At 45.4% G+C, this 26,277-nt stretch overlaps 1 protein-coding gene across 2 annotated transcripts in view; it reads right to left on the bottom strand.

The window, feature by feature from the left end:
- The window catches only part of SHROOM3 (shroom family member 3), a 103,032-nt gene extending 77,889 nt beyond the window's left edge, over positions 1-25,143 (bottom strand). For both annotated transcript variants that reach the window (XM_032685520.1, XM_032685521.1), the window contains exon 1: positions 24,979-25,143. In XM_032685520.1, coding sequence (XP_032541411.1) covers positions 24,979-25,143 — 165 coding nt within the window. The remainder of the gene's footprint in view (positions 1-24,978) is intronic.
- Positions 25,144-26,277: the final 1,134 nt, after the last annotated feature.

Raw genomic sequence — 26,277 nt, 5'->3', positions numbered from 1 at the left:
GGCAGACACCAAAGCAAAGTGACTGTGGGCACCAAGGCAATCCAGCTGCAGAAATGCCGGTGGGATCCGTGCAGGCTGGATGCAAGTTACTGAGGAGTGGAGAGGATTCAAGGTCATTCCTGGGACTACCCTGCAGGCCCCAACACTTCCACACCTTTCCATTTCCTGCGTGATTGTTTCCTGTCCCGGGAGCAAGGTTAATCTCAGCAGTCAGCCCCTCAGCAAAAAGTGGCAAGAAGTGAATGGAAAACAGATTGCTGGCTTCAGCTCCAAGAGATAAGGAGACATGCCTGGATGAGTTTGCCTCTGACTCCTCTTGGTGACTCCAAATTCCTAAGCCAGCAGAGGAAAGAAGGCTTAGCTCTTAAGAAAATTTTCCACCTTCTTAAGCACGAAACTGTTCGGCTCCCACAGAGATTTTTACATTTAAAAGAGGAAGGGGCAGAGAAAGATGGGCCTATGGCGCAGCTTTGACTCAGGCCTTCAAGAAGCCTCCAGGATCTTACCTGTAACAAGGCGCAAAACTAACAATAAATTTTCTCCACCCCTCCCCGTATATACAAGACAAGGAACTAATCTGTGTTTGCTCTGGGTAACACCTAGAGCCATATCAGGCCTCTCTTCTGGTACCTGGGTAAGCTGCAAACAGGGTGCAGGTGCAGAGCAATGCTCCCCCTTTTCCATGGTAAAACCAGAGGCACTGCTTCCTCCTGCCCATCTCTTTGCTGCAGGAGGCCAGGTTGGATCCCTGTAGCTCCTGCCTGCAGAGCACGCCCTATAGAGCCTTGCTCTTTGTTCACTGTTTGGTTCTTGCAAACAAGCCATTCCAAGCATGCCACGGAGGATACAGCACCAGGTGATACAAACACTGGGGCCTGGGGCATGTTAACTCGATCCTGTTTGGTCTGCGGTGATTATCGGGCGGTATCAGCTCGAGGGCTACAAGAACTCACTGCCTGTCCGCCCTTGTAGCTGATACACTCGTCGCCGTCCAGAGCACACAAAGCCAGGGGCTGCACATGGCCAAGAGTTAATATTTGCTTTGCAGTGTGACAGTTAAAAATAGCTGCTCGTCGAAGAGTCTGCTGGAAAGGTCTTCTGCTCTGCCCCAAACACACCCAAGGACTTCTTTTTTCACCCTGCTTTGCCATCCTGCCCCCAGCCTCACAATCCTTTCTCACATTTCTCACAAGGTTTCAATAATTAAACACCCAGTTCCTATGACATTTAGACAGTGAGCCCGTTACCTACAAACCTTAGGAAATTCAGTCTGTGACATCAGCTGCCCCCTAATCCTTTCCACAGGCACCTGTACAGAGCCCACCCACCACCTCCAAGCAGCCCTTCTTGGTGGCTGCAGTGTATCCCTCAAACTGTGGCATGTCACAGACCAACATTCAATTATTTCTTTAATCTCCCTCAGATCTGTTCTAAAAACAAGGAGAAAATGACAACATTTGGAACTTGCCTTTCAATCCTTTTTACATAGCACTGCCTTGTGCCCTTCTATATGGGATGCTTTACAGGCTTTCCCAGACTTTTGTATTCCATTTTTATATTGGTTGTTGTGACCTATATTGCTGTGACCCCCAGAGGTTGTAGCTTGACAGGGAGACCAACTGCCAGGAGACTTTCTTTGGGTTGTTTCCTTTCGGGGTAACTGGAAAATATTCCCACATTAGAAAATATGGATGAGGCACCTGTGATCAGCCTGGAGGAGAAAGAAGACAATCAGCAACTCTCAAAGTACAGTTGTTGAGGGCTTTTTTCACCACATGATTAGGCAGTGAACTTCCTGCCTTGGCATATTGCTCACATGAACTCATAGAAATGTCAAGAAAATCTGCCCTGCAATCAGGTAATTCCATAAATTAGGTAAATCTAAAGCTATGGGATTTTCTGGCTACTGGAACAGGTAGTGCTTATCTTTCCTGAAGACAGATCCTTGGCCCCAGCATGGCCAGTTACTGCTTTTGATGTTTGCCACTTCTCTTTCCCTTATTTCCCTTCCTCAGTATTAACACTTCCATTATACCTGTTATAAATAGCAATAATGATGGTAAAGACAACAGTAGTAATGATCCTCAAGAACTTTCCTTCCATTAGCTAATTTGACCTTTCAACACCATGGGAAGACAGCAGGAAGTATTGTTCTTAAATTAGAGAGGAATAAAAACAGAAGCCATGTTTATGTAACTTTTCCAGGGTCACAGAAGGAGCCGCACAGCAGCACTGGAGCTGCACTCCCTGCTCTGGCTGAGGTCACGCTGCACTGAGGCCAAACGAGACTCCCCCCCTCTAATACTTCATCCATGTCTCCAGCACTGAGGCATTTTCTCTCAGGGTAATGCTCCCTTTCCTACAACCAACAGGAGCTGCTCTTGAATGTCCTTCTGTCATTATTTCTGGTTTCCCACTTGTCTCCGCAGTTTTCGTTCTCTGTTGCAGTCATCCTGTCCCTCATGGTGCTATCATTTCCCTTTCTTCCTTTTGACCTATATTCACTTTTTCCTCATGCTCCTCCTTCCTCCATGAGCCCACTAATATAAACTAATGACCACTAGACAGACTATGTGTGAAAGGAAGAAAACCAGATGATGCAGCAGAGCCGTGCTTGGTGACCCGACCGAAGCTCTTGCCAGGGATTCAATAGCTGCTGAAGGGATTTAGGTATTCACTTCCCTTTCATTTTAATGAGAATCAGACATCACAATTTTTAGGGACTCTTTGAAGATCGAAGCTTAGAGCAGCCAAGAGCAATTAAAGCTCAGCTCCGCATCAAGAGCCGTGTCCTTCAGGGCATGGGAGTACCGCTGGCATCCCTCGGGGATGAGAAGGAAGTGCTAACAGACTCTGCAGAAGGAGCCGGGCTGGTTCATCCCAGCACGGTGGCTCGGTGCTTCTTGACTCTCTGCCAGGTCACACACACTCCACAGTTCCACAGCCAGAACTCCCCTCGGACCAGATCATGGCTCAGAGTGATGGTGCTGGGACAAAAGAGGAATTTCACGGTGCAAGCCATTGTCATCACATCACACTTGGCAAACCTTTTCTTTATTCCCCCAGCCCTCTGTAGTTATTAAAAAGTCTTCTCAAGTGAATTTAGTGCCCATGAAAGATGCCAGCCTGGAGATTCCTTTTCCTTGCCTACAGATCAGTTTGTCACCCTTCCTCCCTGCCCACTTCTCCCTTCTTCCTTTTGTCTCCAAGAAAGACTCCTCCTCTGAGATCCTCAGGGGTGCTCAGCTCCACAGACCCAAGTGCAGCAGCTATTTTTAAAAATGGGCATTTCTGTGTACCAGGCTACCCAACTGGAAAAGAGCATGGCAACTGAAAAGCCTGTGTGGATGCCTTGAAGGGCTTCCTGGTTTTGCTGGGAGCAGCAGGGAGATGGAGCAATGAACTCTGCGAGGGAGATATCCAGCTCTGGTCGGTTTGTCCCCCGCAGTCCCTATCTTTGTCCCCTGCTGCCACCTCGCGGCAGCTCGACATTCAGGGGACAACTGCTTTTTCCATGGAATTTTTCATTGGAAATAATTTTTCAGTTATTACTGTTGTTGTGAAAATAGAGCCATGGCTGCGTTTAATTCACACGGTTGAAAGGTTGAAAGGCAGATGCTTGAATAAATTTTATCATGTGGAAAAGAACAAACTGTTGAGGAGTGACATTTGCCTTATTTCTCAGACTAAATATTGAAAACCCAGGCAGACTCACCAGGGAATGCTGCAGCCCCCGAAATCCCCTGCCCACGTGTCAGCATTTCACAGCAATCCAGGAACTTTCTTGATAACTTTATACCTCAGATGGGGACATGAATGGTGCAAAAACTGCCAGGGTGTGAGAGGAAAGACATTTGTTCTCCTCTGCCTTTAAACAAATCCCCTCAGATGTGGGTGACAGGGAGAGGTGCTCCCTAAGGCCACTCTCACAGTCACACACAGCACCTATCCCTCTCCTTGCCCAAATCCTCTGAAGCGCCCACATCTTGTTTGGAACTATCTTATCCAGATCTTCTTTCAGGGAAGGGGATTTATACCTTTGTTTCCAAGCTGATTCATTTATCAAGCCAAACACTTTTTGGCAGAACTATTTCTAGCTGCAGCAGACACATGAATGAATTTAGCTGCAGTTCAGGTTGAGGCAGGGCCAAGTTTCCAGCTCTGTCAGGTGCCGTGGAGATGGATGAGGCACACACACCTGTGAAAACACCAGGCACACTGCCCACCACCTTCCTCCTTCCTGCATGCTTTGGCTGCTTCGTGGAAGCTTTGCATTGACACATTTCCCTGCATCTCGAGGATGACATGTAAATGCCCTTCTAGAGAAAGGGTTTAAAATTCTTGTTCTGCCATATGTGCCAGGGAAAAGTCCCCACAAGCATCTCAAACACAAACCGAACCCCTGCACTCCCTTCCTCCTGACTTGGTCCCGTTTCCTGGTTTCTCACAGTTCTCTCCTTTTCTTTTTTTTTTTGATGCTCTTCTGTTTCCAAAAAGTCATTGAAAATAAAGTGACAGGACAAACAACTATGAGATTCCCACTAACCAGGGCGATGTGAAATGACGTGTTTGGCTCTCGGCAGCGAAAGGCCCTTGATCTCGGGAAAGAACTGGATTACAAAGGCACGTTTTCCTTGCTCCAGTTTTGTATCTAACCCAGAGCAGCACACAGAATGTGCCCTGACTCCTGCATCATGAGAAGTCCACTTGACTCGCTGGTCTGCTCTCTTCCTGCATGTAGTGCCAGGTCCTGGAGGTATCACCATTACAGACACGAGGGGATGGATGAATCCTGGTACAAGGAGCACTTTATATCCAAATATTGCACAACCTTTTCTGTTTTCGTAGCTTCGGTCTTAAGCACTGAAAAATCATATTCCTGCTTCACACCGCTTACACAATGCACTGGAAACTTTACTTTTATGTCTTGGGGAAGAGGAAGGAGGGGAGCAGGAATAACCAGAAAGGAAAGGAATGTGCCTGCTAAAGCCAGTCGTTACAGAGTGGCTAAACAGCATTTCTTTAATCGCCATGGCTCCAGGGAATAAGGCAGCAGGCACATGTTTTTATAAGCAGAATTATGCATTAATGAAAATCCCAGGGCAGCCCTGTAAGAGCAGAGGCATTAGTGGCAGCTGGGACGCTGGCCAAATTCCAGTGAAGGTAACTTCATTGTGTTTCCCTACAGTTTCCCCGCTACTTCCATGAATGTGATCAATTGTTTCAGCTCCAAGTCGCTCCGCAGCATCCCTGGGATGTACAGTTCTCTGGGATAACATTCTCGCTTAAGGAATCTTTGCAGAATTTAAAAATAGGTCCTGTGAATGATGACAATGTCCTTTCTGGCAAACGAATTTGCAACAACAGCTTTGAGTCAAACAAGCTGCAGAAAACTTGCGTAAAAGTTCCAAGAGGAAAGAACAAAAAGTACACTGGAACCCTCAAGGCAGAAATACTGTGGAAGACACTGCTTGGGCTGTTTGGAATTAGTTTAATTAATATCCTTCCAGGGACTTGAGCACGCATTGCTAAATTCAGTATATGCCTTTTTCATTTCACAGGATTTGGATGAAGCCTTTGCAGAAGGGATTCTTCAGAGAAAAAGTCCCACTGTAAGAGGGCTTGGAATGGGGCTTTCCTCTGCTATGGCTACAGCTGGCCAGTGGCAACTCTTCCTCCAGGCTTCCAAATTTTTAAAGATGCTCAAAGGGAGTGTCTTTATCCAATTTGGTTAAAACCAGGCACTGTCTAGGCTGTATCAAAGCAGACTGTGCTGAACATATGAAAAGCTTGGATGAGCTTTAAACACTTCAACTCACATTCAAAGGGCCTGGCAGGAGAAGAGCAAAACCACAGGGAGATGGGACAACAAACCTTAAGGCTGCAAGTCTGAGTTTCCTGCTGTCCCAGCAGAGACTTTTGGGAACGCTAATATTGAACTGCTGCTGTTTGCTCTCACCACTGCCAACACAATAATTAAAAATATACGGTGCTGGCCCCTTGAAAAGGGGCACAGAGCACCAGTTACAGTAAAATTCCAGCATCTGCTCCTCAAGCTGAATTAGGAGCAGAGCCAGCTGACCCTCTTTTTGTTGAATCTCCCTTTTGCTGACAGGACAGACCCCCAGATTTTAACAAAGCCTTAGCAGTTTAATTCTCTCCTGCAGTTTGGCCTTTACTGAGGTAAGGATTAATGCCTTCAACACATGGAGAGCCAATATATGGAGTATGAAAATGGCACAGTGATGGTGGTGGCTTCTTACCATTCCTGTTGGATCCTAGAGATCCCTGTGAAAATTACAGCTGCAGCTGTGTGCTTGTGTATGTCTCCAGAGAGTTAAAGAGCATGCAAAGCACAGGGAGGGATGGAATCCCTCCTCTCTACTTGCCACTAGAATTGTCACCGCTTGTCACGAGAACTGCCTTCCTTTTGGATGTCCATCTGGGGGGAAGTTGGTTTCAATTATTGATAAAATACCTGAACCCCACCAGGCAGATGTGGCTTCCAGAGGAGCCCACTGGCTGTGGGCAGTGTATGATGTCAGAGGGTGAGATGTTTCCCACCCAGCCATCCCTGTGAAACCCGGCTCGTCACTCAGTGTCCCGGCTGATTAAGCGAGCGGGGGCTGAGGGAGCAGCATGCAGTACTTAGCTAATTACACTGGCCCAGGCCTTTTGTCCTGCTACCACTGGATCGCCTCAATTGATTCTTTCAGTCCCTAAACAGCTTTGTGGGCTGTATGCCTGGGCAGAATAAGGTCTTTTGTCATACTTTAATGAACAAAAATGTTTTAAATCCTCTCCTTCTCCCTCCACTCCAAGTAGCAGCAAGGGTAACCCTGGTACAAGGACAGCTGTATGTGGCTGAGCACTGTCTGTCAACTGCTTTCTTGGACGGGATTGCAAATGCACTCCTCTCCCCCCATAAACATACTCCTCCTAGGCTGTGGGAGTTTAAAAGCTTCCCAGCATCAGCTATCCAGTCTATCCAAGATATTTATTACCATCTCCATCGGCTGGTGGGGATTTAAGCCTTGAAGACTTCAAGAATAGAACAAAAAACATGTTAAATGTGTGAACGTTCAGCATGATAACACAGGTTCACGAGTAATTAGTTCCTGCGTAAATCAATCTGAAACTTTGGGGAGGGCAGGGGGGATTAAAATAAAAATCCCAACTTCAGTTTAAAATTTTAACCTTTTACCTTCAGCATCCAACCACTAGTGATGTATTTTTTGTAGTTAAACTGAAAACACTTAATGTCGTTTAAAACATGATTGGCAGCATCTCCCTGAAGTTCTCCACAAAATGTCTCCTAGTCAGTTAATCTAATAAACTTCCCCATATAATGAACACTTTCTCAGCATTGTCCAGAGTGATTAACCCTGGCACAGCCTCCCAGAGTACAAGTAGTAAAACACGGATGTCACGACCGAGCTATGAGCTGACCGCGTTGTGCTCTACGTGCCCATTCTCCAGAGCTGGTTATTTTTCAGCTGGCTGAGTTTTAGATGTGAATTAAAGTGATTAATAAATGAAAAGGCTCTTATCATCCATTCCTGTGCTCACAGCCCCTGAACAATTTTGCCCTGCCACTTGCCAACGGAGCTGTAATAGCTCATAGCATATGCTTCATCACTTCACGGTCAAAACTCTTAATTTGGGTAATAGGGGCAAACCCCGTTTCTTTTGCAGAGGAATGGACGTGGGGAAGGAGAGAACACCTTGGGACTAACAAGCAGTCGTTAACCCACCGTGATCAGAAAATAAAGGCGTGCTGCTCTTTTGAGGCTGCTGTTTACACTGAATGGGCTCCTCGTCACATTGGTCCCCTTTGAGCTGCAGTAAGTTGGTTCCAGTGCCAGCTTGTGTCTGAAACGCTAATTGTCTTGTTTCCATTTCACACATCATCATCACAGTAACATTTCTGGAGCTGGGAGACGAAGGCCACTTTGACTGTAAGGCAGACTGAAATGCAGCCAGAGAACCTGCAGGTTTAGTGCCACTTCAAATACGGCTTTTCCCTGGCCCCATAAAAAATTAAGATTCTGGCAAAACTGCAACCCTATGCTTTGGTTTCAAAACTATTACTTAAAACAAGGGCTTTTGCCTAAATGCTCACAATGTGTTTAGGTGCCTGCTTGTACCTAAACACCTCTTGCCAGTGTCAGAGAAGCTTCTTTCACTGAGGAATTAGAAGAAATCAGTGCGTTATAAAATCTAGTGATCTGGCATTGTCCAGCTCCATTACCTCAGCAGGAGGTTTAGGAGCTGGCCACAGTATTCAGTGTGTGCAGATGGTTCACTGGGTGCAGGGAACTAAAGCCATGGAGTACACAGAGCTCCCGAGTCCTTCCCTTGTGACAGGGCAATATCCCTACAGTCATTAGTTTTGTACCTTAGGGACACATTATTCACTCCAGTGAAAGGAAAACACAGGCTGATTTCTCTGCTGAAATCCTGATGTCATTCCAGTAGGATAAGTGTGTTGATTTACATCAGCTAAAGCACTGGCCTCTAGAAATGATTGTTCCATGTATTATATTTGATGGATTTGATGAATCAGGGAGCTTTCCTGGGAATGATGGAAGAGACAAAATTGAACCAAGATTTAAGGAAAAGGTCACATGCTATTCAGCATCATATACATTTCTCTTCAGAACTCAAAGAAAAAGGCCATCATATTTTATTTAAGGTCTGGCCACTCTGTCCTATGAAAGATCCCCTCTCCACAGCTCAGGCACAGCTCCCACTTCTCTTTCTCTCATCAACAGCTAATTCCAAATCCAGCTGTGGCCCGGGAAAGACAGGGGAGGTGTGAAGCAAAGCTGTATTGGGCAGGAGAGAGATTATTTCCCCTGCTGCTGGGAGAGAAGCAGCTCAGATGAAAAATGCTGTCCTTTGATGCCATAGCGCAGATTTGGGATGTTGGCCAACTCCCCAGGGCTGTCCTTGGATGACTCTGCCATCGTCTCTCCGTTTCTCCAGGCTGATAATAATGCTCATCCATCACACTTAAATAGCCAGAACCAAACTGAGCTGGTAATATACATGATGTTGATCCAAATCCTCAACCTAAAAGCTGTGCTCTGTCCCACAGCAGGTTTCACAGGTGCTGTAATTCCTGGGGAGGGTTCAGCAGTGTTTTGCATCACACTGTCTATAAACCACAGGTTACTGAAAAAACACCCTTTGCTGCCGCAGGCACTGTACAAAGCCATTGTTAAAGACAGAAAGTTTGTCATGGAAGAGTTGAAAATTTTATTTCACCCTCAACAGCCTCCACTGAGGCTCTTTCGGCCCCGAAACAAAAGTGAGGTAAAGAGGGCACAAGGGGGGACCAGAAGTGAAAACCGATTGTAAGCAGCAGCTCCTTGGTCCTCCCGCAGGGCCCCTTCTCTGGAACCACACAGCTTTCCTCACTGCTCAGGAATTGAAGTGCCCCAAGCCACAGCAGAAAGGATCAGGCCTGTAAGCTGGTTTCACTTTTGTTATTTGTTCCTAATGTCTCGTCTGTTCCCACGCAGGTTTTGGAGTATCGATCACCCCACAGCACAAGCTTCCAATGAACAATGGATCCGTGGTTAATGAGTCCCAGTAACTCCACTCACCTCACTCGAGCTCTTGGGGTGAGAAAGTTAAGTGCTCCTGTACCAGCTCAAGTGACTGCTCACCATTTCCTCAATATTTCATCTCTTTGTGTTGTGTAGTTTGCCTTCTGCTGAGCTAATGTTTGTTTTTCCAGAGAGCGGTTATTGTGGTAAACTGATATCAGACCAGCAGTGTGGGAAGTGAGTTTCATCTCCTGTACTTCAGTGCTTCGTGCAGGAAGGCAAAAGAGAGCCAATCGAAGAGCTTTCTTTGTCCTTAAGAAGGATGACACCTTGCTGCTAGTGCAGTGGTGATGGTCACTCCTTGATGCTCACCGAGTCTCTCTCACCAGTGATTTTCCATGATTTAAATCCTATGGTTTTTTTCCTAACGGAGAAGATATCGCATTCCCCTCATTTCAGTGTGAGAACACCTTGGGCACATCAGCATCTTCTGCTGTTATCTAGGTATTGGCACACCAAGATCTCTGGGAACATGATTCTTTTCTGTGTGGTTGTCTTAAATCACACCCTTAAGCATGTTTTAGTTTACTCACATAAGTAATATTACAGAAAATAATAGGATTTCTGAGCTGAGAACACACTGGGCCCCATTTGTGTGTTTGTAGACCTCTGCCATCCAAAACTGTGGAAGAAAAATGTCCTTCAAATTTTGCAGTTGTGAGCAATGGTTGTTTATGGTTAATGCAACTCTCTAAGAACTGCTTCTATTCTAATCTTGCTGACTAATCTTTCTTCTCCCAAAGTTTTAATCTTACTTAAGGAATAAATGTGTGATATTGTGCTAGAAAAGCCAATCAACTGCTCAGGCTCTAGCTGGGAAGCAATGTGAGTTCCCCTTTGTACAAGCTCTTCTCAAACGCGATTGTTTCCCCAGTGTCAAATTCCATGGATTTTAGCAGCTGAATGGGTACAAAATTTGACATGGTCAGAAACGTGTGCTTATGAAAACTTATTACCATTGAATAGCTGGTGCATTCTTGGTGCACTCATGTGCAAACTGCACTTGGAGGGAGCTGGCTGGCAGCACCTCTGGGCCTCATTAGCACACACACGCACACATCCCAAGCACCGTGCCCGCCGTTCCCATGTTCCATGGGGAGGAGATGCATGAGGCCGGCGTGGAGCGAGCCAGCACCCCGCTGTCCTCAGTTAACCCTGGAGCTGGCTGAGGTGGTTCAACACCACAACTCGGCCAAGGCAAGCCCTGGGACAGAGGCAGCTCTTGAGGGCGAGAACTCACGTGCTGGGAATTACAGCCCTCGCAACACTGAACGGAGAAAAAGGTTGGGCAGAAACAGCAGGTCCTGTGACCTTCCAGCTGACACTGCTGTGGGCTGCTTGAGGGTTGTGCTGGGCACCAGCACACAGGTGGCTCCCACCTCCGTGCCGTGCTCCACCAGGATGATAAAATCCAGTAAGGTGTAGTCAGATGCCAAACGCAAAGTGCACGGTGCAGCCAGAGACTGAACTAAGTGGCTGAGGTGCAGGGAGTGCAAAACTGGGCAAAAAATGGCAAAACACATGAGGAAGTGTCAGTTGTCCAGCCTTGGGTCTCAGCCATGGGCGAGCTACAGGCCTGTTTGGATGCCTGTGTCACTGTAACTAACCCTATGGCACCAACACAAATGGGGCCCACATTGGTTTTTTAACCTATCATAGAATCACAGAGTGGTTTGGGTTGGAAAGGACCATAAAGATCATGTAGTTCCAACCCCCTGCTGTGGGCAGGGACACTTTCTGCTGGACCAGGTTGCTCAAGGCCCCGTCCAACCTGGCCTCGGACACTCCCAGGGATGCCCAAAGCCAAGGGCTCACACTGCACACACAACTGGATCAGTGTGCATACACCAGCTTTAAGAAAAGCTGCTTCACTCTCACGAGCTGCTCCACTGACAAGGCCTTACACTACCAAACCCTCTTTCCCTGGATTAGTGCTACCCCTAGATTTAGAGACAAATCTCACAAGTTATTCTGAAGAGTTGAAATAACAAGGTTTTGGCAGCCAGGGCTGTGGGGGAAGGTTAAGCACTAATGCTGAGCACACAGTGCCTCCTTCCTGGCCTTATCCAGTTCCTCACAAGCTTCTGCTTGGAGTGGAGCTTTTTAGCTCAGGCAGAGGGAACTCTGGTCCTCCTGCCAGACCAGGGGGTGATGGCCATCGTAGGACCTCTTTCCCTGTCTCTCTCCACTACAGCATTCCCAAGCAAAGGGCCACAGTATCCTCTCTGGGTGGAAAGACACCATGGGTGAGAGATTCTGGGCATGAATAAATAAGAGCAGTTGCCAACAAGGAACTTGAGGGAGAAAAGCCAGATTTTTTTAATGAATATTCAAATAAGGACAACGGGAACTTCCCTGGACACTAAGTGTTCCTGCAAATCCAGTTCTCATCTACTTGGCTTTAAAGGCTGCTCATGAACTTTTCTAATGCCTCTGTGACTTGGGTGATTAAGTCCAATTGGTGTCATGTTAGCAGTGGACACATTTCCCAATACCCACTGATTCTGATAAGATATTCATTGCAAAGAAAACACCCCAAAGGTCACTATTTTTAAAACAAAAAGTTACCATTTTCAGTTTGAATTCAAAATGTCATTTTCTGATTTGATTTTAGTAGTTGAAGTTATCTCTAGGAATTGTCAAAACTGAAAATGTTATTGAAACAAACATCTGAATCAAGTGCAAATATTTTTTTTTAACATCCCAAATATTTTTTTTAACATTCAGTGACCTGAAAAATCCATGTTTCACTCAGTGCCAGTTACCAATAATAATAAAGAAAGCAAAATATTTTTCTAGATTAGAAATACGAAATGCACAGGAATAATATCCAGTGATATCATCACATCCATTCCTTCATGAAAAGTCTGCCTCACTACCTTAATTTTTCTAGGAGCTTAATACATCCCTTGCACTATTAAGCAAAGGTCTTAAAGGGGGATTCTGCCAAGGTTCAGCTCTATTTCACTAGAAGACAAAAGGCCAAAATAAGCCCCAAAGATAATAAGGAATGTCATTCATAGGTGGGATGAAGGCTAAATTGCTCCACAGGCAAGCAGAGCTTTAGTTTGAAAGACAAGAACAGGGTGTCATTTCACTCCAGTGTGATTCTGAGTGGCAGGAACAAGGCTGCTTCCACATGCAGGTTAGGTGCAGTAAAGGGTGCTGATCCCTAAAAGGCAGCAAAGAAGGAATCATTTAAAAGACTGAAACTTTTAACTTGGACATTTTAAAATCAGAATACATCAGTTTGGGTTTAGGTGATTATTTTAATTTCAAAGTTCACCTGCATGGATTTTACAGGCTCAAACAAAACTTGTCAGTTCAACACAAGCCACTCATTTTCTTTCTGTTCTGTTTGTCTTGCCACAGTTTTTGTTCAGGGTTCACAAGAACGGATCTCTTTATACAGGGCACCTAACCAAAACTGTTACATAGCTTTACATTCTTTAAACTTTCCATGTATTAAAATTAGTATTCATGCCATAGTCAATGTGCTGTGAGTAAATAAAACCTGAAAATCCAAATGAACAGCCAAACTCCTGACCCTGCCAGCTCCAAATGCCCATCTCCTCCTCTACTCCCCCAAGCCAGCAACATATATATACCCATATATACGTATAACACATAAATAACACATATATATCCAGATATACAGAAAGACAAAAGGAATTTCCAAGTCCCCAGGCCAACAAAATTCTTCCCCTGTTCTCCTCCTGACCCGGGTCTTTGGGTTTCCAGTGTTTTTCTTCCTGGCTGCTGTTGGTTTTGGCAAGAACAGTAATACCACTAAGAACTTACAGACCCTCTGTTCTATTCCAAAACCGATTTAGCTAACTTAAACCATGAAAAAAACCCCCTCACCTCCTTATCAGCTGGAATTTCCACTAGTGCCCGAGGGACAGAGGAAACCACGGAGCACACTACAACCCAGCAGGAAATATTTCTGACCATGATTAATGCTTCCTTTAGCAGTGGAACAGAATCTTTGCAGATCTTTGGAGATCCTTGGAAGAGTTCCATTTACTACTCTCCAGGCCATATTTTGCTGTGAAAACCTTATTACACAACAGAAGCATTAACAGATTCAGAGTAAAATAAGAAAAGATGTATTATCCTAAAGATTTGGAGAACAGGGAGGGAAAAAGTTAAGAAAGGCACACAGGGTTTTCCTTTCACTCCATGTGATTATGTTGTGATAATGCCCGTTACAGACCTGTCCATCACTCGTGGGCTCAGGTCAGAGGAGCTCTCTGACCCGACCAGCTGGGTGACACAAGCCAAACAATGACAAATTCAGCCTCAGTTGCTCTGGCCAGAAGGATCTCAGCGTTGCCTGTTGAGCAGCTATGAGACAACCACACTCTCTTTTTGTCTATCCTCTTTTTTTTTTTTTTTTTGGCTAGGGAATTTCCAGGGATAGCTACAGAGCTCAGAAAGGCACAGTCTCTCACATGCAGAAAGGTGTCTTTCTTTGGCATTCCTTCCCACCCTTTAGAAGGTGTACTCATTCATACCTTGAACTACTTTGTTAGGAAGTACTTTAAAGCCCTACTCTGGCACAGTAAACCTGCCCTGCAAGGTTTCTGGGTAGAGAAATCCCACAGCAGCAGGGGAGCCTCGCAACACCAGCCCTCAGATCCCATTGCCACTGGAGACATTTGTGCCCTTTCGGTCACTGGGCAATGCCACGGCCACAGACATCATGGAAGATGATGTTTTTATTGGAAATGACAGGATACTACCACCATTTTCAACTTGCTGAAATAGAGGCAGACTCACTCTGGAGTGCTGAAGACTCAGCAGTTAACCAAAGACATTTGACTGAGGATTCTGCTTGGTCTACAACTGGTCACTGAAAATACAAGGGCAGACTACAACCCCCTGTGAATTACAGAGAGGGCTTAAACCCAAGGTGACTCAGGAAAAATTAAGATGGTATGCAATTTATCCCAAACAGAATTTGGCTTGTGCCATGACATTTTTTTCCTTATGCCACTGGCTGAGCTTCTATAATATCTCATCCCCAAAGCCAGAACGCCTCCCAGAGCAGCGCTATCACACCCTCCCCCCCAGACCCTGATGGGTCAGTGATTCAGCACTGACTCAGCGGGAGCAGGGCCATGGACTGAACCACTTGGTGTCATTTCTCATTGCCTTTCAACGTCTCCCATCCAAGGGGTGACACAGTCCAACCCGTTAAGCTAACGAGAGCTGACAAGATCCCAGCCCGAGAAGAATACAACATACAGAACAATAGATGCTCAGCCTGGTTCTCTTCAGCTCCAAGCAGCACAGGAACCTTTTGTTTTAGCAGCTGATGAGACACACACAAGGAGTTGCAGAGAGTCACTCAAGCGTGCTTACTTTTGTTTCTGCTCACTCCTTTCTTCAGCTTCCACTGGTGTGCCCGTGGCTCACTCTCCATCAATCTCCATCAAACACTGACACAAGCCAGAAAAAGCCCATGTCCCTGGTAGGCAGGGAAACCTCAATGCAGTTCTTTACTAACATCCAGTGCCTGACTAAGCAACAGCCAGCCTTCAGGGAAGCACAGATGAAGGTCCTCCCTGCATATTTTTCTGTATAGCACCAGTCTCTTAGAAAACTTAGATGTTCTTTGTACAGGTTTCTCAGCCCAGACCGTATAGAGCACAGTCTCCCCACAGCCTTGCTGCCCTTCAACACTGGCCATGGGGAAATAGAGACTGAAGCACTGGCAGTTCTCATGCCTGAGGTTTTCCAGGTGAAGACACAGATGCTGCTGGTAGCTCTCATGTTGTTACATCAGAGACAGACTCGGGAAGAAGCGCAAATACTCCTTTTCCCAAAGTAAAAGAACTGCTAACCAATTGGAAATCCCAAGTTTTCCTACTAGGAAGATGTGTTGCTGAGGGTGGCCCCCACAGAACAGCACAGAAGACTGGGCCCCTGGGCCAAACACAACTGCCATTGACTAGAGCAAGAGTGGGGAGAGGCCTCAGGCTGGAAAAAGGGGCTGCTTTGCACTTATGGGATAGGCAGGGAGTCCCTCCCTCCTGTGTTTGTGGCTGTGTTTTTGGGCTGACAAAAAGGGTAAGTTGCCCCTGATGAAGCTGTGATGGAAAACTAATCCTCTCCAACAATAGCCCAGTGCTAAGAAACATCCATGGGTCTGGGCAGGAGAGAAAGCAAGGACTCTTTCCAAGGGCATTTGTTTCTCCATCAGTCTTTTGTGGTGTCTCTCCCTCTCACCCACCTCCTTCCCTGCTTGGTTATTCCAGCAGTAGTTTGCACAGGCTGTTTGCAGAGAGAGAACAACAACAGAGGTCTGCTTGGACAGCCAGCAGAAACCTCTTAGCTTGAGATCAGAAATGTGCAGAATCCCCAAAGAACAAAAATGTTTGAACTTGCCTCCCCAAAAGTGTTGTATTCATTGACTTGCAAGCAGGGGGAGCAGCCGTAGTAATTTAACCTAGGGAAGAGTGCCAACAACTTATTTAATTGCAGAGTTTGTGCCAACAGCCCCACAATACAACTATTAATACAAGTCTGCAGTACAAGACTAATTCTACTAACCTTTTGCTGTTGCCTTATAGTCAGGTCAGCGGCTGCATCCCTTCTGTGCTGACACTATTCAACAAACACTGGCAACTGCTTTTAAGCCAACACGAAACGGAGCAGGGCAGGAGGAAGTGTGGGACCACTGAGTAAATGAAGATTCCCCCCCCCCGACCCCACCTCTCTCTGCCCAAATGTTTCACATTTCTTTCTCCATGTCATGCCTCTCTCTTGAAACTGGAAATGTGTCCTGCCATGTATTTGCTCCTGGAAAACAGCCAGATCTTTGGTCTGAATTCCATCAGCTCATTTCCCAGTTTCTATGAGACTGCATTTGAGAAATGTGGGTCTCTCTCAGTCTGTTGGCAAGGCTGATCATCAATCATGTATGAAAACATGAGGTCTGACATTGGGGACCAATCCACTTTTGTAAATGAAGCATTCCTTTAAAGAATACATATTTTTACAGAAAAATAAAAAAATTAGAAATAATGGATCCAGCACTACTGCAAGTTTTCAAGGGCACAATTATTCCAGCGATTATGTCCCATTGTAAACAGCTTAAAGGCCAACATGAAAAAATGCATAAACCCCAAGCAACATCATTGTTGTATGAGGTAGTAAATTCCCTGGTGCAGTTGCAGACTCATTCTTGCTTCACTCTTCACCCATTCCCACATTTGGGGTTTTATACTCACATCTCGTGACTGCATCACAACTATAAATTCCAACCACCTGGGAGCACATTTTTTTTATTACACTCATAAACAGCATAAAAGGGTTGTAGCTTTTAACTGTGTCCTGCTGGCACTGCCATGATAGAAAAAATAAATACTGCTTGCAAGCTGAGGGAAAACTAGGAAAATACTTTCCTATGGCTACAGTGGACACTTTCTCAGGAAGTCAGTAGCTTTCCACAGGTGTTGGGAAATTTTCTGACCCTGCTGATGCTACAAAGCAATTCCCAGAAAACTTCAGCTCCCAAATTGTACCTCTGCACGTCAGGCCGTGTCCAGGCAAGGACCCGCCCCTGACAGTGGCTGTTAAAGCCGGTATCTCTTGGATCTCTGCTGGCTGGGGCTGAAAACGTCGGAAGGGCGGATATGGGCAGGACACGGGTGCTTACAGCATCACTGCAGAATGTGTGACAGAAGCCTGGTACAACACCGAGCTGGGGCATTTGTCAGCCAGACTCCTCATTCAGCCCTGCATCGGAAAATCCCCATTCTTGAGGGAGAATAGGGAATGGCTTTCAGGCTGGCAGATTATCTGGAGAGGTCTGTGGGAACTGCAAAACACTGCACCTGCCTGAAAAATGGCACCAGCTCAGCACAAGACGTTTCCAGAGGGGAAAGTTAATATATGGGAGGAATGCACATAAATCCTGTTATTTCTTAATGGGATTTGGGAGCTTATTTCTCACCCCGTGCTTTGAAATGTATCCCACAGCCTATTTCTATTAATGAATTTAAGCACAGTGATTTTCTTATCAGCAGGAATCATTCTTCACTGGGGCTTGATTTTTTTCTGGTGGGATTTTTTAATGCAAGTGTGAAAAATTAATATTATGCTTGAATACCAGATAGGATGTTAACAAGCTGTGTCCTGGATAAGCTGCTCTTGTTCTGTTCCTGTTGTCCTAATTTCAGTTGACCACGAAACCTGGAATCAATAATTTGTTGGTTTTTTTTTTTTAAGATTTAGGCAGTGTCTGGCTGAAAACAGGAACACCAGAAGTCTATTTCCAGTTCAGCCCCAAGAATGAGCTGACACAAACCTTCTCTTACTTAAAACAAACAACACTTGGGAAGAGGTTTTCTCCACCCCTCAGGTGTACTTCGTTGGGACTGATGGGTGCCAACACCTTTCAGCGTTTCCTGACACTGTCCTTGGATGCTCTCTGCTGCCCCCGGATGGGGATCAACTCAAGGCTTTGGAAGCACACAAATAAGTGACAGATTTTTTGTTTTATCTATTTTCAAATGCCTCTGGACTTTGTTTCTTTGGCTACTAATGTTTGTTGGAAAGCAAATTACAGTTCCTCTCATTTTCACTTTCAAAGATCCCTCCCAAGTGTGAGTAGTTCACAGAATATTCTGAGTTGGGGGGATCCACAGGGATCATCGAGTCCGACTCCTGACTCTGCACAGGACAACACAACAATCCCACCATGTCCCTGAGAGTGTTCTCCAAACACTCTTTGAATTCTGGCAGGTCTGGGGCCATGACCACTGCCCTGGGGAGCCTGTTCAGTGCCCCAGCACCCTCTGGGGGAAGAACCTTTTCCTAATGTCCAACCAAACCCTGCCCTGACACTGGGGAAGTCCTGTCACTGGTCAAATAGTTCCTGCACAGTAGATCCATACTGGATTCATGCTCCACAATTTTGAGCTCCATCACCAGATCCTGAAGGCAAACACCAGTGAAATTTGAGATGGGATCAGCTCAGCTCCAGCTCTATTACTGATGATGGGTTTTCTTCCTGTGCCTTGGGCTCCCAAGAAACATGGGAAAGGTGGAATCTCACAAGCAATCATCTATTCTGCACAAACACTGATTTAAAGAGTAAGTTCCCTGAGTCTCATTTTAGGATCAGTGTAAACCTGAACTCTGGTTATACCTGCTACAGCCAAGCAAACAAGGGTACATGGCATTTTTCTGTCTAATCTTTCATGTAAGCTAAAGCCAGAGCAGGATTTATGAAGGCTCCATTTCCTGACCCTAAGGATTACACGTTGTGTTTAATCACACAGGATTCCTCTCTGTCCAGATATTTCCTCTCTTACACCTTTTTATGACTTTGAAGGACATGACACTGTAACTCCTGTGGCTGCAATGCAGTGGTGAAGACCTGACCTTTCAGGTGGATTTGGGACCAAACTTTGCAGCTGGGATTGATCTCTGGTAAGGAGGAAGCCACTGAGTGACTGGTCAGCTGGAGACTGAGCCCTGTCCCCACCCCTTCTCAGCACAGAGGGATGATTTTTTTCATCCTTTCCTTCCACGTGCACTTTTGTAAAAGCGGCATCACAGAGTTGCCTGTGCACCTTGGGACTCGCCCCTGCTGATCTGCGTTAGGAAGGACAAGCAAGGTATTCCCTGTAGCCGGGCTCATCGTGATCCAGCCCAGCCCAGCCCAGCCAGCACTGCCCCTTCAGCTGTCTGAGAGCTGCCCCTGACCCTGCTGGGGCAGCAGCAGTGCCCAGCACGGCCCTGCTCACATCAGGCAGGCGGTTTGTCCGCGGTTGCTAATTTCAGTGCTGTGGAAGGGAACAGAAGTCTTTTTGTGCCGGGGAACGCTCGGCAGCCTAATGGAGGGGCTGACAATAGAAGCCTTTTCATCCAGCAACTCCCTGGCTTTAAGAGAAGGTAGGCGATCCTGTCCCTTGTGCTGGGATCAGCAGTCTTTGGAGAGGCCCTAAGCTGAGCCCTGAGAAACCAGGAAGAGTGGTGAGGAACTGCCTCTGCTTTCTGAAGCAATTACAGTGCCAGTTCCCTGTCTGCAGCATCCAGATTCCCACGTTGTCTGGGATCAGGCATCTGCCTCTAAGCTGACGTAGTTAAATAGTAAGAGATCAGCACTCAGGCTATTCTTATAGACTATTCTTATTCTGTTCTTCCACAAAACCCCGACATTTCTAAGGCCACAGCATCCACATCTCTGGCCCTAAATGCAGAACCAGGGCAGAGATTGCTCTGCAAGAAGGCGTGAGCATAACAATGGCTTTGAAAGGGAAACCTTCACCAGCCCACTCCAAGGATATGGGAAGATAAAGAGTGAGAAGGGGTGGTTCTTTTAAACATTAACAACACAGAGGCCCCAAGCTATTCTTCAGCAGTGGGGAGAAAAATAAAGTCCATACTGACAAGAACAAGGGTGGAAATGTTCAAAGAAAAAGAAAATTAAAAAATAATAAGAGGAGAAGTCAGCAGTTTCATGGTCACCAGTTTCTGGCTCAGTGTCATGTCCTCATGTTCAAGCCAATAAGTCTCTCATTACTCTGCCAGCTCCAGAGAAGCCTCTCTGATGTGAGCACTGGCCATGGTTTTTGTGCCTGCAGCCCTACAAAAAGGGTAACAGTTCCTAAACTGCCATTTGTCACACCAAGGGATACAGGGAACAGGTGCAAAGAAACTTTGCCTGTTAGTGCATAAGATAATTTAATTTTGTTTATGGGGACTCAGGGCATTCAAGTGGGGAAATCAATGGGCTCCTGGTCCTGGGAGAACACTGATTCCTAGTGTTTGGTCAAGGACAGGGCCAAGTGTCTATGGATCACCTGGGCACACAAGGGCCTTTTGGGTTTTGTGTTGTCAAGAATGGAAGAACAACTCTCATTATGTGTCAGTAAGTGCTCTGTGAGCTCCCTCAAGTGAGGTGAACAAGACATCATAACCAAAAAGAGAAGTAGCACAGGCATGGGAGGCTTGTGGAAGGATCCAGCTCCTGCAAGCACTGACTGCTGTTCATTGCAGCAGAGGTTGGATCAGGCTCCTGACAAGGTTTAAACACCTCATGAGAATTCCAGATTCTTTCTCAGGCTCTGTCCCAAACTGTTCCCATTATTATTAAACTTTTATTGCTTCCTACATCCCTGCTGAGAGGTAAACCTCAGAGTTTGGCATGAGGTCCCTGTAAATGCCCTGCCCTTTTGAGTGAAGGGAACCCATGAACTCCAGCACAGCATGTGCAAAGTGTTCCCACACAGCTGCTGTCCCAGGGAGAGAACACTTCGGATGCTTTAATTCCTAGGCAAGAGAAACAGCTCCTTTGTTAGCATTGTCAACATGGAGCTCAAAATAAAAGGGCATTTCAGAGGCTTCTACAACAGCTCGAACTATTCCAAAGGCTGGTGTGCAGCAAGGAGAAACAGACTACAGAAATACCTCACCTGGCTCCAAAAGAGTTGAGATCGATTAGCATGAATTGCCTGAAGTTAAAAAATGTTAGAGAAAATTGAGAGGGCATGAACACTTCTGTTACATTTTTGTCTTTACTGCCTAGAACAGTCAGGGCTTTCATTTTTGCAATACTGATCTTACAGCCCAGGGTGAGCCAAAAAAGTAATTTTTGAAACAGAAATCTAGGCTTGCTTCTGGATATTATCATGGTTTTGAGGCCCCAGCAAATTAGATTCTAATTAAACACTCAGTATCACCTGCAATCACTTTTGCATTTCTCATGGAAGTTCCAGTTCCAGCTGAAGAAACTGCTTGTTTAATGAGATTTCCACTGTGAGCAAATCCATTCCTTCCCTTCTGGTACCACCCCTTTTCTCTCTTTATCTTCCCATATCCTTGGAGTGGGCTGGTGAAGGTTTCCCTTTCAAAGCCATTGTTATGCTCATGCCTTCTTGCAGAGCAATCTCTGCCCTGGTTGTGCATTTAGGGCCAGAGATGTGGATGCTGTGGCCTTAGAACCGAATGTTGGGAGGATTCCACCAAGTTTATTTCTGAGGCTCCCTGACAAACCTGTGCTTAGGTGACAGACCAGGAACACCACACAGATCCTAAAGCACTGTGGCCCAAAGGCAGCTCCAGGACACAAAGGAAACTTTGAAAGGAAAGGAAAATTCCTTATATTCCCATAATGTTCCCAAGATGGCTCAGTCCTGCCCCAGGACAGTCAACCCCCTGAGCTCCTATTTTTCTGACACATTGTCAGCATTTCCAAATTTCTTTCCACTGAAAATCAGTATGTTCTTTTAAATGTCCTGTACAGCCAGAACAATAACATATTATAATTCTACAGCTTCACCTGATGAGTTGTTACAGTCAGTCCAGAAACAAGAGAGAAAAAAGTTGACAAGAGGGAATGTCAAAGCACCTTCCCACATGGAGAAGGGAAACTATGGGTTGGATGTTATAAATTTATGGTCTGCTCTCACCTCCAGCAAAATAAATTATGAAGAGACCTGCGTTAAGGACTTACCTGCCATGGAACTGTTTCAATATAGGTTTGTCTTTCCACGGGGATGGAAAAAAGAAGAGCATGAGCGTAAAAAGGTCGCGTGTTTTAAAGACTGGAATTCACATCAGCTGCACAACCAACATTTCTGACAAGTTGAGTTAGGCTGGGCTGCATGATGTGCTGAGCACCATGGCTGAGCCAGCAAAGCTTGACTAGTGTGTTGAACTGGGAGTTTGCCCCTCTGTGCACTCAACCACACCCCTCTCCCCCAAAATCATCCTGTCCTGTTGCACAGGGCACAGCAATACGTCTGTATAGCAAAGGGAATTGGACTGAAAGGCAGTAAATAACTTGTTCTTATTTTGAAGGCAGTGCTAAAAAAAAATATACACTAAAAAGTTAAAGCTCTGGATCTCTGAACCAGCATTTTCTACCAGCTGAGAGTACAGGTCTGGCTTTCGCACTTACACTCCCAAATGTTTCTTCTCTTGCTTTTGGGTAAATTCTTGGCATGTTATTGATGGAAAAATGTGCCTTTCCAAAAAACTGCCCAGGGCTGTGAGAACGAGTTTTAGGCATGTGGGCCTTTTGTAAATTCACTCCTTCATTTCGAACTTCTATCACAGCCTTTGGTCTGAAGATGAGACACAATACTCGTGGATCCCAAATGAGCAGCAGTTCCAGATGGCTAGAAAGATCTATTGTATTCAAAGAGATCTGTTATCTGTCTGCTATTCGATAACAATACATCAGTGTTACTTTGTTTTAAGTCATGTTGCAAGCTTTCATGGGCACCAGTTTAGTTATTTGCTGAAATGTGCAATTTTCTTTACACTGAGGCTATTTAACACCACTCTGTCAATGCAAACAGACAGTTAAGTGGACATAAACATAATGTATTTGCAAACAGAGTGGGGAACTGAAACAGAAATAAAGCTTCTTAAGTGTGAATAATCAGAAATTAAAAACTGACATCCACGTTTTCTGATATTTATGTGTAATGTTGTATAGAACTATTACTGGATCATTCCCAGTGTGTGCCTGCGTGAGCAGTGTGATCTTTAGTGGTTCCTTTCAACCCAAAACATTCTATGATTCTCCAAGCAGTCTTGTACAGAATTTAACCTGTAACATAATTCAGTCTATCTTTTCCCCACAGTTCCTCATTACTTCCCAGTACAATCAGGTGAGGAATACTGAATTAGCTAAATGACTAATATGCAATTAACTCTGAAGAGCTCATAGTGAATTCAAGCACAAGAGGAATTTCTCAGCTGAAACTGGAAACCAGGAAACTGGAGCTGCCTGAATTCCAGAGAGCACAGCTTTCACATGCAGCCATTCTCCAGCTCTGCATCACCCATGCATGAATGAAACACTGAAATGTTGACACTGATAGCACAAACCAAGCAGGGACTACAAGGAAAAAAAAAAAAAAAAAGGAAAACCCAACCAAAAAAACCCTCAGCCCATTTTTATAGTGTTGTTTCAGGGAAGGCAGGCACAAGTCATACAGCTCCCAGTGGCACTGTGCACACTCCAGGCATGTTTGACATTAAGGGGCCTGGTTGTTGTGGAAACCAAATCCCATAGATTAATTAATGTTCAGCAGCCAGAGCCATCTCTCGTCCTCTCCGACTCCCTGCCCCCAATTAAAAAAAAAAAGGGGGAAGGGGGATGGTGGTGCTTTTTACATCACAGAGGAATGTCTAAACAAAAAAGAAAGTCTTTCCTCACAACTGCAGGACACTACCAGTGTACAGTGAACAGTGTACAGTGTTTTAGTCCCTCATGTTTATAAAATGAAAATTATAACACCATTTTGCTGCCTGTGGCTATACCAAACTCTCTCCAAGAAGGCCCTGCAAGAAAGATATTATGTGAAATTTTTAAAATCCCCTTATGGTGAAAGGACTTTTATGGAAGTCCCCTGTTTTTACTTTTGACGTGTAAATGCACTAATCACAACTAATTTATTTCAGTGACTGACAGTTCTTCATGGGACTGTGTTTGCACGGGGAGTTGCAATTGGATTTGAAACTAGAAAGCACCACACAGACGCCACAAGACAAATATATTTATGACCCACTGGAGGCAAAATTTCAGAGTTACCTAAATCCTATTTTCAGAACAGTTTAAGGACCATAGGTCAAACAGATTTTAGATGTTCCTAGATTCGATTTGAGGCTTTTGAAAATCCGTTGTCTTCAGCATCTGCATCTTGAGGTACCTGGGCACTGAATCAGACCACTTCTGATGACACTGAGGAATTCCTTCTCCCATTTTTTTCCCCCTCAGAATATCCTTGTGAGCTATGCTACCAGTTGCCTGTTGGCAATACTCAATCATTAAATAATAAAAATCTTGGAGGTGTACCATACTTAATAGATATTTAGTAAGCAGAGAGTTATGTGGTGTGAGCAAACCATTAACAGGGCACAAGACATACCACTTACCCGAGAGGTGCAAGTATTTACAATACTCTTTCACAGGTACACTTTTAATTAGCCAACGTGTGATGTAAAACACTCACTTTCTTCTCACTTCAGGAGTGGTGGGGATGGATTACTGACCGTGACTTCATGACACAAGTTCACCTCATAAGAGTCCCCTACTCCCTCCCATTCATAGCAGTGAAATAAATACAGGCAATTTCTGCAAGCCGAGATACTTCCCGTGGGACAAAACCTGCGACTGGGTAGTTAAACAACACTGAGAGCTCTCCTGTGTTTCTGAAACGTGCAGCTCCTGAGCAAACCTGCTGACTTGAATAGGTGCTCAACACTTGTAAAAACCAAGCCAAATACAGCACGAAATATAACATTTCAGTGTTAACTTTTACAGCTCTTGCCCTGTAAGTCGGGCACCGCTCCTAAGCTGGAAAATTCCCCGCATGGAAAATCAGAAGGGTACCTTTGAGATGATTAATGGCTCGCCGTGCTCCAGCCCTCCTTTCAGCGTGAATCCCCATGGAGCGCCTCCGTGCAGCAGCGCCTCCAGGTAGATGTATCTTCCTTTGTGGGTAATGCTGCACTCTGAAGGTGAGATGCTGGTGTTAATATTGTCTAACATCCTCATCTGTCCTCATCACATACTCAGGCAAAGCGCAAAAACCCACTCAGGCAAGCACAGAACGACCGAGCTGCAAATTAAGCTCCCCGGAAGCCCCACCACGAGTCATCCCTGAATGCATGAAACGAGAGCAGTCTGAGATGGAAAGTTTTTCTTCAGAGCTAGAGTCCAAGGTGATGGGCTAAAAACATTCCCCTGCACATTGCAGCACGCTGCTTCTCCCTCAGGATCGCGACGTTTTACTGGCGCTTCGGCGCCGTGCTTTCCCCTTTGCCAGGTACTCGGGGCATGACAGCCTTGTAAAGATTTCTCTTCCTGTCTTCAGTAGATCAAACTTTAAGGATGTGGCAAAAAAAAAAATAAAAAAGAAAGAAAAAAAAAAGACCAAAAAAAAGTTTATAGATTTAAAAGCCCCTGGGCAGCAAATTGCCAAAATCCAAACGAATGCTTCATTTGTGATTGATTATCAGTCTTTTCTTCCTTTCTGCCTGCGATTTACCATTACAATGGCCTTTTTGCCTCAGCCCACTGCACTAAAAGAATGGAAGCGTCTTCTCCCTCTCGAGCTCTCAGTTACTCTGTTCGCTTACTTCACAATTTTCTGACTTGTCAAAAAGAAAAAAAAAAAACCAACCAGGCTGGGGGAGGAGGAGAGAGAAAAGCCCATTCCTAAAACCCTTTAGCGGGGTTTAAAATGTGAAATAATTCCATACTTATTGGATTAAAAAGGGGGGGGGAAGGCTATCGGGAAAGCTGGAGAAGCAGGTGGAATGAATCCTTTGGGAAAAACATTAAGATGAAAACTGAACTCTTTTCATTTTCGGTGCTCTCCCTGATGAGCTGCCAGAGCTGCAGCAGCTACTGCTGCTCTGAGGGAGGGTGAGGAAGTGAGGGGGAGAGAGAGAGAGAGAGAGAGAGAGAGAGAGAGGTGGATTAAGGCAAGTAAGGCAGCGCTGCCCAATTGTGCACACCAAGCATGCAATTATAAAATGCAGTGTGCAAAGCTGGGGCTCACCCTTTTATTATGCCCCCGGAAACCACCATCTTTCTATTGTACTTGCCAAGGAATTGTAACAATCCAAACTGCCAGTTGCTGAAAACACAATGGACCTGTTCCAAATCAGCTCAGTGGAGCACTGC

This window comes from Chiroxiphia lanceolata, chromosome 4, assembly GCF_009829145.1.
Source record: "Chiroxiphia lanceolata isolate bChiLan1 chromosome 4, bChiLan1.pri, whole genome shotgun sequence".
Classification (NCBI taxonomy): Eukaryota; Metazoa; Chordata; class Aves; order Passeriformes; family Pipridae; genus Chiroxiphia; species Chiroxiphia lanceolata.
This window is presented reverse-complemented; position numbering and strand designations above follow the sequence as displayed.